This window comes from Asterias amurensis, chromosome 19 (genome assembly GCF_032118995.1).
Source record: "Asterias amurensis chromosome 19, ASM3211899v1".
NCBI classification, from domain to species: domain Eukaryota; kingdom Metazoa; phylum Echinodermata; class Asteroidea; order Forcipulatida; family Asteriidae; genus Asterias; species Asterias amurensis.
In genome coordinates this window covers 9,619,962-9,636,075 of record NC_092666.1, presented here as the reverse complement: position 1 = coordinate 9,636,075, position 16,114 = coordinate 9,619,962, and the positions used below count along the sequence as shown (strand labels likewise).

The window sequence follows — 16,114 nt, the reverse complement described above, 5'->3', positions numbered from 1 at the left end:
TTTATAAAATGCATATGGTTGGAAAGATGTTTTAAAAGTAGAATACAATGATCCACACAAGTTTGTCTCGAAATTGCGTGGTTTTCCTTCTACTGTGCGAACTAACATGGTCGGCCATTTATGGGAGTCAAAATTTTGACCCCCATAAATGGCCGACGTGTTAGTCGACGAGGTAAAAGGAAAACCACGCAATTTCGAGGCATGTTTGTGTGGATCATTGTATTCTACTTTTACAACATCTTTCTACCCATATGCATTTTATAAAAAACGGTTACAAACGCTTTTCAAAGTCCAACTCGACCGATCCAAGGCAACGTGTTCCTTTAAGAAAACAGTACTTTATTTCAATGTTTGTCTCAAGTGTTTTAACACAATGAATTCAGGCATGGAATGTCATCTTAAGGAAAGCCACAAGGCCAATTGTCATTTTACATGTACACTACTTCAATTGTTAAAGCTGAAAGCCTTTAAAATGGGGCACCAAGCCCGAGATCAAGCAACAGAGGTCATGGTCTGTGTAACTTCACTTTAATTAAAAGCCATTGGACACTTTCTGAACAGAACAAAAATTAAAAGTTCACAGATTTACAAGTAACTTACTGGGTTTACAGAAGGTAGGATGGTGACAGGCTTTCCTTGAAATATTGTTCCATGAAATGCTAATATACTTTTTGAGAAAACATTAAAACAATTATCAATTCTCGATATCAAGAATAACAGATTTATTTTAAACACATGTCATGACACGGCGAAACGTGCGGAAACAAGGGTGGGTTTTCCTGTTATTTCCTTCCGACTCTGATGACCGATTGAGCCTAGATTTTCACAAGTTTGTTATTTTATATATGTTGTGTGATACACGAAGTGTTGCCCTTTGGACAATACTGTTTACGGATGTTGTGCGATTGCTTTTAACTTATTACAACCTCTGAGAAGCAAAACAGGAAATAAATGTGAAATGTTCCATTTGGTGTTAAAAGGCTCCCAAATATTTCCAGGAAACGTTTGACTCACTGCAGTGATAAAAACTTTTAGCCAGGTAAATTTTCTTCAACAAAAAGCTTTCCTGTTACATTTATTCGAAGACTAAATTAGAAAACCTCTTTCTCTATACTGTTTTTTCATCTAAGGTTTTCCTTGAACAAATAACCCCCCCCAAAAATGAAACTGAAAATTCCAATATTGGACACTTTAATTACATATAAATCACTATTAAACCCCCCCCCCTGCCTCCCAAAAAAGTTAAATAAATAAATACAAATCAAAGCAAGGTAATACAACAGAAGACTGTAATTCAAAACTGGCAGTAGCAGAAATTAACTTCAAAGACAAATCTTAAATTTGGTTATTGATAATGTTGTAAAAAAAAACCATAAATATTAGTAATTTTTAGTTTTTTTTATATTATATAAAAAAAAAAGTTTACCCCAAAATGCGAACATGTTTTCAACGATAACAGGTTTAATTCAGTACAAGAAGCAGACAGACCAGATATTGTTTAATAAATTTTAAACCCCCCTAAGCAGACACTTAATTGTGTAACAAATACTTCAGATTGGATGGAAATTATCCTCAAAGGGAGGAACACCAGTCAATGTAACAGCCACAGCATGCCAGACAATGTCTGGATCTGTTGATAAAATTGTCTGCCTGAAAGAAAGAAAAAACCGATCTGTATTTAATTTTTTTAACCAAGGCATTTTTTTCTTACGCCATGCAAAAAACCAACAATATATTTTCATTCAACTGCACCATTTATTATGAACGAACTGCTGTTGAAAAACACACGAAGATATTTCCAAAACCGGCATAGAGCGTTCCTATTCATTCACCACGCATTAAACCTGCCGCCATGTTTGACCACGGTTCCATTTCACAATCACAATCCCTCAACAAAACCCAACTAATTCAACATGATGTCTCCCTCAAATCCTCCAAACTAATCAGTTATCATAAAATCAGGATCAGCGACCCGCATTCCTTTTTCGAACGTGACATAAATTGTGTCACTACGTTATGGAAAATACCGATTGTTTTTTTGTTGACGTGTGAGCGAGTACAGTGTAGTGTAAAAAAAAATAGCTACGACGACATGCATGACAGTACTGCCTTATGCAAATAAGGTTCATGCACCATATTCGTCGTTGAAATCAGCTGGCCGACCAAAACAACCGCCACGAGGTCGAACACACAATTCCATTCTACCATGTTCAAATTGTCCCAATTCTTTTGAAATGTCACAGGCAGAACTATCCCCGGTGTATCCAGTGTGTTGTTAAAATAAGTAATTTTCAGCTGTGGCAGGGGAAAAGGTGTATTTTATCAGGATGATTTTGGAAGACCGATTTGTGATTAGAGGAAAGAGTCACGGGTCTAGTCCACCGGAGAGAGCTCGGCTGTAGTTCAGCCAAAATAGACGGCACAGAATTGCAAGCAATTTACTCTACGTTTTCGTGCAAAAATGCATATTTCATACACACACACTGCCTATATATCTTCTTAATATAAACAAGGTTGTTAAAATAGTACGGTGAATGTTACAAAATAAGGAATTTACTGGTAAATTTTCAACAAAATTGTGATGATCGAGTGGGCCCATCATCACAGCCAGAATTCTCCCGAGTTGTGAATCATCAGTCAGTCAAATCTGACTCAGACCAAACCGACCCGGACTGGTCATCCTTGCTCAACTATCTCCTACCGTAGACTACATTTATACAAATACAAGCTGTCACATACAAGAGCATATCACAAATTGTACAAAATGTGGGAATTTCTCAAGGATTTCAGATACGTAACATTTGAAAATGTAAACAAGGAAGTGAAAGATCGCGCGGAGTGTAGTCAGGTGCCGGTGACTCGACGCGAACAAACTTGTAAACAACAGGGGGGAAATCCACTTAAATTATGCTTGTTTTTGAAGAAAACTGTAATAAAAATACACTCACCTGACTTCTGAAAACTTAACAATTCAATTTTGATGGCAGTCTCGTTCAGATCGGAGGTCAAAATTCCCCCAGGGTTGTTCAAACCCTACGTCCAGGGGTCACTCACATGGATGAACCACTCCATGCACTCGGAATTAGGCGCGCGAAAATGAAATTTCAACCGAGTTTGTTGACGATAGTCCTGTCAAGATCTCTTCGACAAGCGACTCAAAAAGTCAGAAATCGGTTCTAGAAAATTTAAAAATATTCCAGGAATAAAGTTAGTCCAGCGTTGTGGTGATTTTTATCCCGCCAACAGAGGTCGCATCAACGTTGTGGAATTATTTTCTCATGAAGATCCTCGATTGAGTTCGGCGCCAAAAAAAAATAAAATGGCGGAAAGATTGCGCGTCGTTCTTTATTCGAATGGCCTCTAGACGCGAACTCAAGGCCCGGTTACCAGAGTGACCGTCAATCACTGCGCGGCTCTTCAGATCTCCGTGTAGCCACGCCTACTTCCCCATGACAACGGTTTACGAAACCGCCAGATGAAGATGATGTCATGTACGAAAACAACTGTTCCCAAAACGTCCCGGATGTTGTGACACGCAGGGTCACATGATCACAACATTTGCCGCGAAAAATCTAGAATGATATAAACCCAGCTTACATTTCTCGTTGAAAAAGGTAGTTTTAATAACAAGTTTAGAGTGGCTTATACTTTTTCTAGTATGACGGGTCAATGATGAGACATTCAATAAAATATCCGTACCGTCAAACCTTTTCAAATGTGTGAAAATGCTAGGAAAAACGGCTAGATTTCTTGATAGAACTTGCAATCAACATTCCATTATTGACCAATGCATACTTGGGGCTGACTCATTGCGCAATCAACCATTGTAATACACGTGTTCAGTTAGGATAATTTTTAGTCATGGGGGGTTAGTCATTTCTTCAGATCATTATGACTCATAAAGTTGGGGGCATGTATAAGGTGATTATTAATGATAATTTAGATAATCATTAAGATATCAATTGCACCACAGTTCAACTTCAGTTCAAAATTTAAAACGGGGAAAAGCCAAACTCAAATCTTCAAACCAAAGAGAAAATTATATTAATTTAAAAGTCAAACTTTCGAAGAAAAAATTGCTCCTCTAATAATTAGTGCTCTTGCGCTGTACATACTTTTAGAAAGTATGCCTACTACTTCATGTCTAATGTTTTCATTAAAAGATAAAAGAACTTTTTATTAAGTTAAAAAAAACAAAAAAAAAAACAGCCCATCTTTGAAGGAAGATTTTCATTTTCATCATCTGTTCAAAATGCTCAGGCAGGGCCCAGTTTCATACAGCTGAGCAAATTTCTTTGCTAAGCGAAACTTGAGTGGGGTACTATTTCCAACAATGTAAATTTTATGGACTGTTGGCTGATCACCTGTTTTTGCTAAACAATATTTTCCTGCGCTCAGCAAGTTTTTTGCGCTTACAGGTAAAAATGTGCTCATCCCCTAAACCACAACTTGGACAAACTAAAACATCTTTAAAATTAATCACTGGCAATCTTTGCCTTTTAATATCACGCTGAAAAATGTGATCTTACTAACAGAATTACGTTGCCTGGTGATTTGGTTTTTAATATTAAAAACAAAAATAAACTTCTCTTTAACAAAGGTAAAAGAGAACCAATTAATTTCATAATTAAAGATGAACTCAAGGAATTAATTAAAAATCAGAGTCGATGGTTCATCGTAGAATGGTTCTAAATTCATGACTCGATAAATATACAGAAACCCTCCACCATATAAAATACATGAGTACTGGTTTGTGTGAAGTTATCTGCATCTTGCATTCAAGACAAGCTGAGACCAATTTCATGGATCTGCTTACTGCAGAATTCTGCGCTTACAATCACCATTCTTCGCTTGCACTGCAAGTGCCGAATTTCTGCGCCTACTGTGCAAGCAGAGAATGCCAAGAGTACACTCGTGCAGAAGCAAAATTCTTTAACCTGTGAAATACGGTCAATGTCTGTTTAGAGCATGCAGGAATAATAAGCAGAGCAACGAAATTGGGTCCTCGTGATCCTACTCATTCCTTGCTTTGAATTCTGAAGTAGACTTAAAATCAAGTTGTTAATTTTTTACATTCTTGGTGTCATCATCGAGTCCAAGTTGTAATGAACAATTGAATAAGAAAACACATTTAGGTCCATGACACAGCGTGCACTCGTCTCTCGGAAGGAAACTGTACAAATTCAATGTAAGGTGAAAAGGTCAAGAATTAAATTCAATTCTAACCAATATTAGTAATTCTGAGTGAGTGTACACACCATAAATTATAGGAAAAAAACTAAGTATTTAACCAGCATTGTAAAAAGTGGGCATCAAAGAGAGTACAAATTAACTCGAGGTTCATTTTTTTTGATAGTCTGACTTGCAACCAACATTTCAATCTTAAAATTTGACTCTCAAATTTCCATGACAACTTTGCACAATGCCTACCATGTGCACATTATGCTTGTTCCTGTATTTAATGAAAAGTAATTACATAAAGAAAGAAAAAAAGACAAACAAATTGAGTAAACAATAATTAAAGTACAATGTGTTCCCCAAACCCCGCCCTGCCAAATGAAAAGATCTATTTGCGACCTTTACAGTTTATTTACAGAACCACGGTTATACTAGATCCATGGAGAACAGTTAGCCTTTAGTCAAGGCGCTTGTGGCAGGTTGGGTGGTATATCACGTACACCGCAAACATGAAAGCGCCTTGACTAAAGGCTACATGTCAGTCGGTTCAGGGCTCGAATTTTTAAAAAGAATCTCCACAAGTAAAAGAACAGCAATTCCAACTTTGGCATTTTTTTTACAATTAATTCAGAAATTTGCTGATAGTTTGCGACCTTGGCAACACAACAGTTCTGGCACTCGGAAAGAAAACCTCAGTAGGAAACTATAAATCAACTTCAGTGTCAAAGGCCTAAAAGATCATAACAGACCAATCTGATTCTTTTAAGATGACAGAATTCAGTCTGCATTTAAAAAAAAAGTGAAAATAAGATCTCTAACTACTAAGAAATGATATAAAACAAAAACCTGAGACAGTCGCTCTGTTTACAGTGAACAAAAACATTGTCTTTTAATGCTCTAGTTTTCTTCTATGCTATAATAATAATAATGCAAGTTTGGTCATTTTGATAGTTCCACTTTAAAGATCTTGATTTTCTTATCGTACTTTCATTTCGTATTGTACATGGTCTTCTTGGCCTGCTGGTTTTAATCTTGTTGCCTTGTTTTCAATCACACTTTTCCATAGGAACCAGCCACATGTTCTTATGGCAAAATTATCATTTTACACAAGCTTTGAGGACCACAAATCCAGACCTGTACACGAACTTTCCAAATTTGAGAGCAACTCTGTTCCGTCACATTTTGAATATTAGCTGGTTCAGTTTAGTGATATATATCCATTTATCAGCTGATTACATTTTGGTTTAAAACTCATCGACTGCGAGCCGCATTAAAAAAATCGCCAACAAATATAAATGATGAAACAATTAACAATAGTAAAACTAAGACTGTATACGAATTGGCGGCTACAGCTACGGCTACGACTGTTACTAAGGGTGATGCCAAGGTGGTCCTATACTTCAGCGCATGATACGTCGATATAACCTTAGCTGTAGCCGGCAATTTGGTCTCGTCCTACTTTCCCCTCCATCATGATGAATTGGAGGTTGCACCCAAATCAAGCAACTTTGGCTACGCTAATTGGCTACAGCTATGGTCAGTGACAGCAGCAACAGTATTGAAGAATCGCCCTTTCATGCAAGCTACCCAGAGCCACTACTGAATCAATCAATATATTTGTACACGTCCTAACGCTGACTTTTTTTAAAGGGGGGGGGGACCCTAACTGGTATGACGCAAGGGTTTCTCCCTGAAGTATGTTGTCCATTGAAGTAAGCGTTGATGGCTTGGAGGGGGACCAGTGAAGATTAAGAACAAAATTATACTTGGAAGGTGAGGCTCAGTGTTCACTTCTTCTTTGGTGGTGGTCTGGAAAGGAAAGAACAGAAGATGACAAAATTAGAAAACAAAATTCTACAGAAGTTTCAAATCTACTATTATTACAGCCCTCGAATTAACAGCAGTTGTCGTGATGCCATGTGCTTTTGCTGTGGGGCCTTTTGCTAAGTGCCAATACAATTTATATATGCTTAAACAAGGGGGAAACAAAATAATAAAAAACAGAAATAATAAAATGGCCTGATCAAAAACCAAAAAACAACAAAAATATCCGCTTTAAAGCGGAGATTTCTCAGGCCTGTATTATGAACACCGATTATCTCGAGTTGCTAAAGACACAATGACTGACCTGTAAACTCCTACAACCACAGCGTGATCTCGTTCGTATGGCTCTAACGTCAACTGTTCCTGAGGTTTGAGTTTCTCGGACTGAAGTTTCTTGACTTCCCCAGCGAAGACTGCCTCGGGCTGGGCGGTAGAATCGATGCAGTTAGCCTACACAATCAAGATGGAGAGACAGTCCAAAAGAGTTAATCAAGATGTATTTGTCAAAAGGAAAAAGTGGGTATAAACACACGTTTCAGATAGGTGCTCCAATTCTGCATTAAGTACATGAAAAGTTTGATGTCTGAAACAGTTAGGAGCGACTGGATGTGCTAGAAGTCAAAAGTTTGACTGTTCCAGTCGTTCAGAATTACTCTGGAGCGCTTTGGTTTTATACGTTGATCTTGTCACGAGCTGAGCCAATGTAATGTAAATGTTTTGTTAATTTCACCCTTCTAAAACCAAAATTTACTTGGATCGACCTTGAGTCACTCCTAATCTATTTGGCGTGACTCTGGTGCACTTGTCAGAAACTGGTGATTACAGCCCTAGGTCTTCAATTGGCCTTGAGGATCAAGGCAACTACATGTATAGACCTTGATGTAATGTTTGAGGTTTATAGATTCCAAAACCTTACTGCAAGTGAAGGACTACATGTAGGGTGAGGGTTGTGGCTTGGGATGTAGAGAATGAAGCCCATTGGAACTTCCTGATACTACATTCAAAGGACTTACAGACTCTCTACATCACCACAAATATAGGACTTGGATAGTGAGCCTGCGGTCGATTTCTCAAAACTCTTCCTAACTTAAGACTAATCTTAGGACTTAGGACGAGTCCCAACCCTGCACTGTAGCACGCAGACCTTAAGACTACTCCCAAGTTAGGACAAGTTACTCGTCCAAACTGTTACTCGTCCTAACTCAAGATAAGACGAGTCCTATCTCTTTGTGAAATCAACCCCTGGGTCTCCCCTTGGTCTAGAGAATCACGCCCTCTGAACCTTCTGGGTGTTACATTTGAGAAGATTTAAAGACTCTCTACATCACCATGAATAAAGGACAAGGGTAGTGGGCCTGGGTCTCCCCTTGGTCTAGAGGATGAAGCCCCCTGAACCTTCTGGGTGTTACATTTCAGAGGATTAACAAACTCTTTTCATCTTGTACAATCATTTCTAGTGCAGTAAACATTTCAAGGTACAAGCCATGCAGTCTCATGGAATTTTCTCACAAACTTAAGCCCTGAACATGGGCTAAGCAAAATATGGTTGGGGCACCAGTTGCAACAATGTAAATTTTATGGAATTTTGGCTGGTAACCTGGGCCCAACTTCATAGAGCTGCTAAGCACAAAAATTTGCTTAGCATGAAATTTCTTCCTTGATAAAAACAGGTTTACCAAACAAATTTCCATGTGATTTTCAGGATAAGCAAACAAAAGATGAACACCAGTAACAAGCACTATGCAAATGGAAATTTGACTTGTATTCCTGTTTTTATCTGGGAACAAAATGTCATGCTTAGCAAATGTTTGTGCTTAGCAGCTCTATGAAATTGGGCCCAGTTTCTATTTTAGAAGCAAGATTTTTCTGTGTTTAGCAAGTTGAGCCAATGTCTTACCTTGATTGAGATGACAAAGTGTCCCTCATTCTTCAAGAAGCTGTGAGCGTTGATAGCGACAATACGAGCTTGATCCGGTTGGGCTACATCAGCAAATATCGTATCAACCATACCTGCAAGAGAGATTCAAAAAGTCTTAGCACACTTCAACATTTCAACAAAATAACACACTTTAGTTGATCTCATTGTTGGATTAATGATAACCGAGCGCTTGATTACTATGTCTCTAAAGACAAATGTAATGAAGGCAAGGATAGAAAAGCGAACAACTCCCTTATGTGCAGAAAATGTATCAAGGGGGAGAACACTGTTCATATTGTCAGCGAGTGTAGTATGATGGCCAAGACAGAACACAAAGGAAGACATGACAATTAGCCAAGGCGATTGACTGGGATCGGTGTTACTGCAAAATGGTACGACCATGTTTTAGAGAAAGTTGTAGAGACCGACCAGGTCAAGATCCTTTGGGACTTCAACATTCAGTCTCCTGACGATGACTAGAGTAAGCTAGTCGAAACGTTGAGACCAACCCAAGAACTGACTCCCCGGAAGTACAGTTAATTACGATCCTATAAGCTAAATTAGTAGTCCCAGCCTTTTTTCTATACCATCAGCCCAGGTAATAGTTAATAAGCAGGACAGTTCTTTTCAGAACTGAGAAGTCTCCTGAACACCCAAACAATCTACTCCGCGGCAGTGGAATTAAGCAGACATTTCTCTAAAAAACAAACTCTACCTGGCAAGTAGATACACAAGTGGAGTTACCGCAAACCAAATAAACATTCAGACTGTTCATTTATTGAGTGATAATGCCCTTTGGGGTTAACATGTGTGTCAGGGGTCATACATGGATTCATGACACTTTCAGATACATCAAATAGATCATACATGTACGACCTTGAAACGGAAAGAATTAAGAAGTTTTTTACAAATCCCTTCAGTCACTTTTCAAAACAAGATCTAGTTGGACACAAATTTGTTGTGCATGAAGAACACTACATCTCATAAAAAATGCTGAATAACAGGCGCAGGGTGCGGTACATAGATAACAAATTGATCAGGCATGCAACTGCCCTTTGAAAAAAGAGAGGAAAATTTGAAGGCACAACGCAAGTGCGGAGCGAGGCAGCCGAAACGCCACAGGACATGATACCCACAATGGTACCCTAGAAAATGTTGAGGTTTATTATGCTCTAAGGTGCATTGTTTTTTATGTGTTTTTTTCAAAATTATTTTAACGCTGAACATTTTTTTTTTTTTTTGCGGAAATTATAAAGAGTTGCATGCCTGATTGATACAAAAAACTACAAACTCCTACGATCAGTCGCAGCTTTCTTTTTGAACTCACCAACAAGCATGCGGTATTTGTGAGGATGTCTGGCATCTTCAATGATGGGAATAATATTTGTTCGTTTCTTAGCAACGTTTATGAGGTCACGACCTGACCTGTGTGAGAACTCTACTGCATACACAAGACCCTCCTAGAAAAAAGAAGAAGAAAAAACAGTTGTCAAAGTTAGTTTGCATACAAAACAGACTTTTGAAAAGTGTCAGCCTGTTGACTGTTTCAAGTTTCAAATTAATTTATAATCGGACAATAAAACAACAATAAAAGTTCAGCATGTTGTTTTGAAATTCAAGTTCTTCAACTTCCTTCAAATTTCTCTGAGAAACCTTTCGAAAAAGTCCTTACTTATTGAACTCTTTTCTGTATTCTCAAACACTTTTCATACATAACCATATGACGGTCTGTAGTGTTCGGCATTTCGGATCTTTCAACTCCAATTTGAAGAGATTGTTAAGTAGCAACTTTTTGTTTTGTTACAATCAGTGAAAAGAACCAATCTTTCTTTTCCAATGATGGTAAGCTTGGATAACTAAAGCTTTATAACAATGTCCCATGGTTTTAAATATGCCTAGTAAGGAAAGAGTTTACTTCTGAGGGACACCCCATTTGTCAATTTTGTTGTCAAAGTCAAATATAAAAAATGGAATTTGAATAACTTACAGGTCCGACGATATCTGAGACGTGTGAGACTGTCGTTCCCGACGCAGCACCGAGATAAAGAACCTTCTCTCCGGGTTTCATATGGATCTGATCAACTCCGCCCAAGATGGCTGCCGCTAACTTAGATCGGAAAGGATTCCAGGCTCTGTACTCAATCTTAACCTCTCCTTCCTGTTCAGTGATAATAATAATACAAGAATTTGGTAGTTTATTCAAGAGAACAGAACCAATGTGTGAGAAGGCCCTGACACCGTAACAAACTGTCCTTGACTTTGGAACAACTAAAACGGTCGAGGAGCAAGATCAAAGCGAGAAGTTGCCTATTTTTTTCTTGTGCAAGAAAGAAAGTCTTTGATGTAATCATGAAGTGATTTGTTTACTTGAAAACAATTCTCTGTCGGACTTGAAGCCACTGGAGGGACATGAGCGTGTGGGGTGATGCTTTCATACTTTCTGACATGGCCTAAGAAAGTCTTGGTGCATTGTCCAAAACTCTCGAGCGTCAATACTTTGTTCAAAAGCAAAGTTCAGAATTGAGATGATCAATTTAGATTTTTTCTGCATAACTTCTTGTATAATCCTATTTTAGTTCCGCTTTGACAACTTCTTTTTTCCGACGCATTTGGCGAAACTTGGCTTTAAAAATTGCTTTCATACAAACAAAGGCAAATTGCAATAGACTATGAGAGCTATGGTGGTAATCAACCGATTACAGAAAACACATTACCTCAACAGAAATTTTCTTTTCTCCATACACTGTGTCTCCAGGGACCAAGTTCTTGGTGACCAGAGCGTCCTCCTTGCCTCTTGAGATGAAGACGCCCTCAAGACGATGGGGCTCAACGATAACCTTTCTCCCTCCGGCCATACCACCTCCTCTGCCACCTGTTAATCAATTAATCAGCCCAGTAATTAAAGTTGTATGCTTTCAGATGCTTGATTTCGGGACCTCCATATCTAAATCTGAAGTCTCAAAATCAAATTCAAATATTTTACTTAATAACTTCTTTCTCAAAAACTACGTTACTTCAGAGGGAGCCATTTCTCACAATGTTTTCAACTATCAACAGCTCTCCGTTGCTTGTTACCAAGCAAGTTTTTATGCTAACAATTATTTTGAGTAATTACCAATAGTGCCCAGTGCCAGACTGCACGACTAAATGCCAGTGATTATAGTGACAGGACTGGGCACAAATTCATTGAGCTGCTCGTTATGCAGAAAATATTGCTGAAAATTTTTTCTACTTGAAGAAATCAGCAGGATACCAGTCAAAAATTGGACACGTGATGAAATGGTAGCTTAGCTGGTAATATTATTCTAGAAAGCATAAATTTGTTATGATTAGCTTCTTTTTGTGCTCAAGAAACTCTATCCAATTGGGCCCAGTAAACTTATGACCACAGGGGTCGAAATTAAGTGTATTTTCATGGTAGTCAGCAGGGCTAGTAACCAATAATTTTTAGTAGCCCTGATGAGATTTTGGTAGCCCGAAAGACACATTATGTCTCGCGTCACGGCTCAAACTTTATAATACACCATAGCACAGTTCTTTGTTGTTTGTAATGATGATTTTTGCATTGTTTTTCCACTAGCCCGTCGGGCTATCAAACTGGAAAAAATCAGTAGCCCGGCTGTAAATCTGGTAGTCCCGGGCTAGCGGGCTAGTGGCAATTTCGACCCCTGTGACCATACAACTAATAACACCTCGCTGCATTTTTAATTAAAACTCATAAATACAAAAATCGTTTAGTTGAGTGTTAGTATTACACATAAGAACTAGAACAGCGAAACCTAGATAAAAAAATAAGATTAGAATTTTTTTTACACAGTAATAAGATTTGCACTTTTGAAACATCCACATTATAAAACCTTTTTATATGTTGTATCATCAATGTAAACAGTTAACCAGGGTTAACTGTATCATCAAGGTGAACAGTTAACCAGGGTTAACTGTATCATCAAGGTGAACAGTTAACCAGGGTTAACTGTATCATCAATGTGAACAGTTAACCAGGGTTAACTGTTAACCCTGGTTAACTGTGTCATCAATGTGAACTGTCAACCAGGGTTGATTGTATCATGTCATGCATGTGAACACCTACCTCCTCGCCCTCTGCCTCTTGGTCCACCTCTACCTCTTGGAGTGAATCCTAGAAATAGATAAGAAATTTTAGAACACCTTACAATAAGCCAATTCAATGAACTCTGAACTATACTCAGCATATGGTGATCGTAGTTTTCAGTTTGCTGGGCCTCAATAATGGAACACTCTCCCTCTACACATCAACCAAGCTACCATCGTCTCGCATTTCAAGAGTATTCTCAAAAGATTTCTGTTTGAGTCATCATTCATACATGTAGATTTTTTTCTGAGCACTTTTGAGATTTTGCTTGAAGGCCCTAAATCGAGCCTGGAAGTGGAAGTAACCCACAAAAGAAAACAACTGTGAATGTGAATCAGGACAGAGTTGAAATAGAGAAAATCTATGTCCAATACAAGACGGAAAACAGAGAAACTACAAATGAAACTAGATTTGAATCAGGTTGCTTGACTATTGTTGCAAAATTTAAGTTTTGGTTGAGAGTTTTCTGCGCTTAGCAATTTTGTGCTTACATGCTTTACCGCATGGGGCCCAGGGAGGCTTAACAAAGACAATACTTACCACCACGACCTCCGCGTCCACCACGGAATCCGCCTCTATCTCCGCCTCGGAAACTACCTCTGCCTCCTCCCCTACCCCCACGGAAGCCACCGCCTCCTCTATCCCCGCCCCCGAATCCACCTCGGAATCCTGACCCTCCTCGGGAAACTCCGCCCCTTCCTCCATAACCACCGCCTCCTCTTGGAGAAAATCCTGTGAAAGTAAGAAAGTAATGACAGTTTATTTTAAAGATACAGGAGATATTAATAACAAATGGAAGGGCAACTGGAATTACGCCATAGCCTCTGTTGCCCCTTGTCATCTTTGCCTTGATGCACTTCAAAAGTCTCCAATAGACTTTAAGATCTAAGATCTTCTATTGGATGTACATTTTAATTTAGCAAAGTTGCTTAATTAAAATGGCCTTGCCCTACGTCACGAGGATCTATGACACCTTCGGACCTTGGGCTTGTGCAGTGTTTTGCACACTACCCATATTATTTTTTCGAGAGAACAGTGTCCTTGCCACCACTTTTTCACTAATTTATACCAAAAAGAATAACCCTTTAGGTAAAACTAAAATAGATACAAATTTAATTAACAAATTAAAAGTGGTTGCAGGAGACTGAAATGTTTTTCGATTTTGATTCTGTTCATTTCTAGATAAGTCATTTCTATCCTATCGGACGACTGAGACTGGTGACCAGATTGACCCAATTTTTAGTTTTGCCACCTTCATAAAAAAAAATCAAAACACACTTTTTTTTAAATAAAATAAAAAGGCACAAAAACAAAAAAATTCTAGAGCTTCCATGCTTGAGGGTATGCATATTCACCAATTGGTAATTATACTTTAATAATTATAGTACAACCAGGCCTTGTGTTTTTGCTTTTTTGTTAAAATAGCCCACCGCGTCATAGTCCAGTTTTTGCAAATAGAGGGACGGGGACGCACGCGGCGTCTCCCAAACCCACTGTACTTGCGTGTACAGCATGCAGCATGATCATGCAGCATGATGATGATGATGGAAGACGAATGTGCGAACATAAACTATCTATTGAAAAATGCTTTTAAGATCGAAAAAACAATTAACAGTACACTCTAAACCATCCTGATTTCATAACCATCATCTACTATGTTTATTTTTACAAAGTCACTTCATTTATTTATGAAAAAAATCAAAGAAAATACTTCACCTGATCCTGGCCGCATCGTGGTCGATTAAAGCGTTGCACGTGTGTAAATCTCACGCTCGCCGCAAGAGGGCGCTATGTTAGATTAACGGTGATGTTTTTGAGAAATTGGTTGGGACATTGAGGGCGCTGTTCGCTTTAACTTCTGGTATGGTTTTTTTTTTTATGAGAAACTTTCTGTATCCTGCCACAACTTTGTCACTCATTTGAGAAGATACTGTTATTATAACATAACGAATGCAAAAGAGGTTGCAGGATACGGACACTCTTCAAACAAAATTAATTACGAGGCAAATCTTAAACATTGCCAGCACATCTCAACAAATCTGTTTTAACAGATTTATAAGCTCAAGACATGACACACTGCAGGGGCCGATTTCAAATAGCCCCAACCCATCAATGCACTATATTGATGGGGGCAGTTAAGGGGCTACATTTCATAGAGCTGCTTTAATAAAAATCTCTGCTTAGCAAACATGAGCAGGATACCAGTCACAGACTGTACATGTGCCTTAGTAGTTTAGCTGGTAACCATATTCTGGTAAGCATGATTGTTGTGCTTTAAGTGGTATGGATTGTTGGCAACTGGCTGTCGAAAGTTCAAGCTAAGGTTATGAACGTCTTTGGAGGTGCGTGAAGATTATTGGAAAATGAGACCATTCTTAGCAGAAAACTTTTCACGAAAATCATTAAGAAAGCTTGCCATTATTGTATTTCGAAAATTAAAATGCTAATAGAAGTAATGAAGTACCTGATTTCGCAAGCTTATAAAAATTATATAATTATTACAACTAGGTAATTTCGAACAGTATTTATTCAGTGTTATCCCATGACTCCTATGTATGATAGGAGGACGCAGACCAAGAGGCCGCAAACACTTGGGTAACCAAACACAACTTTTAAAAATAACAACTTGAGAAAAGACATGACAAAATTTAGAAGACGAAGTCGGTTATACGGTTTATTTTCATGTAAAACCTACTTATTCATTTATAAAAAAAAATACTATTCCTAATTATGTTTCAAAATAAAGTATAAAATAATGTCAAATTTCTATAAGAATATAAGAAAGAACTTAGAATTATAAAGTATCAAATGTTTAGGATTAAAGTGTCAAAATGATAGTAAAACAATTATAAGCATGTCAAAATACTAGTCACGATAACTTACTACGGATGCCCTTGATTAACTGAGGTGTTAATTTCACGTACAAAATACAATTTTTACTCGTGAAATGAACACCGGTGGGGGAGATTCTGCCCCCCCCCCCCAATCAATAGGACGACGAAAGGTGTCTGATAGCGCCCTCTGTTGATTCATCCTTCTCCAGATTTCGCTGTGGCACTGGCACACCCCCCCCCCCGCCCGAG

At 38.3% G+C, this 16,114-nt stretch overlaps 2 protein-coding genes across 4 annotated transcripts in view; both read right to left on the bottom strand.

Annotated features, from left to right (window-relative positions):
• LOC139951370 (dual specificity tyrosine-phosphorylation-regulated kinase 1B-like) overlaps positions 1-3,345 on the bottom strand; it is a 59,328-nt gene extending 55,983 nt beyond the window's left edge. For both annotated transcript variants that reach the window (XM_071950239.1, XM_071950240.1), the window contains exon 1: positions 2,949-3,345. The gene's annotated coding sequence lies outside the window, so the exon portion shown is untranslated. The remainder of the gene's footprint in view (positions 1-2,948) is intronic.
• Positions 3,346-4,468: 1,123 nt separating this feature from the next.
• On the bottom strand, positions 4,469-14,820 carry LOC139951540 (rRNA 2'-O-methyltransferase fibrillarin-like). Of its 2 annotated transcripts, XM_071950471.1 has the most exons (10): positions 14,748-14,818; positions 13,713-13,763; positions 13,572-13,640; positions 13,011-13,058; positions 11,635-11,792; positions 10,908-11,078; positions 10,248-10,380; positions 8,900-9,012; positions 7,307-7,452; positions 4,469-6,987 (listed from the first exon to the last, which is right to left on the bottom strand). In XM_071950471.1, the coding sequence occupies exons 1-10, from the start codon at positions 14,761-14,763 to the stop codon at positions 6,966-6,968; spliced, it is 927 nt and encodes a 308-aa protein (XP_071806572.1). In that variant the 5' UTR covers positions 14,764-14,818; the 3' UTR covers positions 4,469-6,965. The 2 variants fall into 2 exon arrangements, with proteins under 2 accessions (XP_071806572.1, XP_071806571.1); XM_071950470.1 differs by having other exon boundaries at positions 13,572-13,763; positions 14,748-14,820.
• Between the last annotated feature and the right edge of the window lie 1,294 nt (positions 14,821-16,114).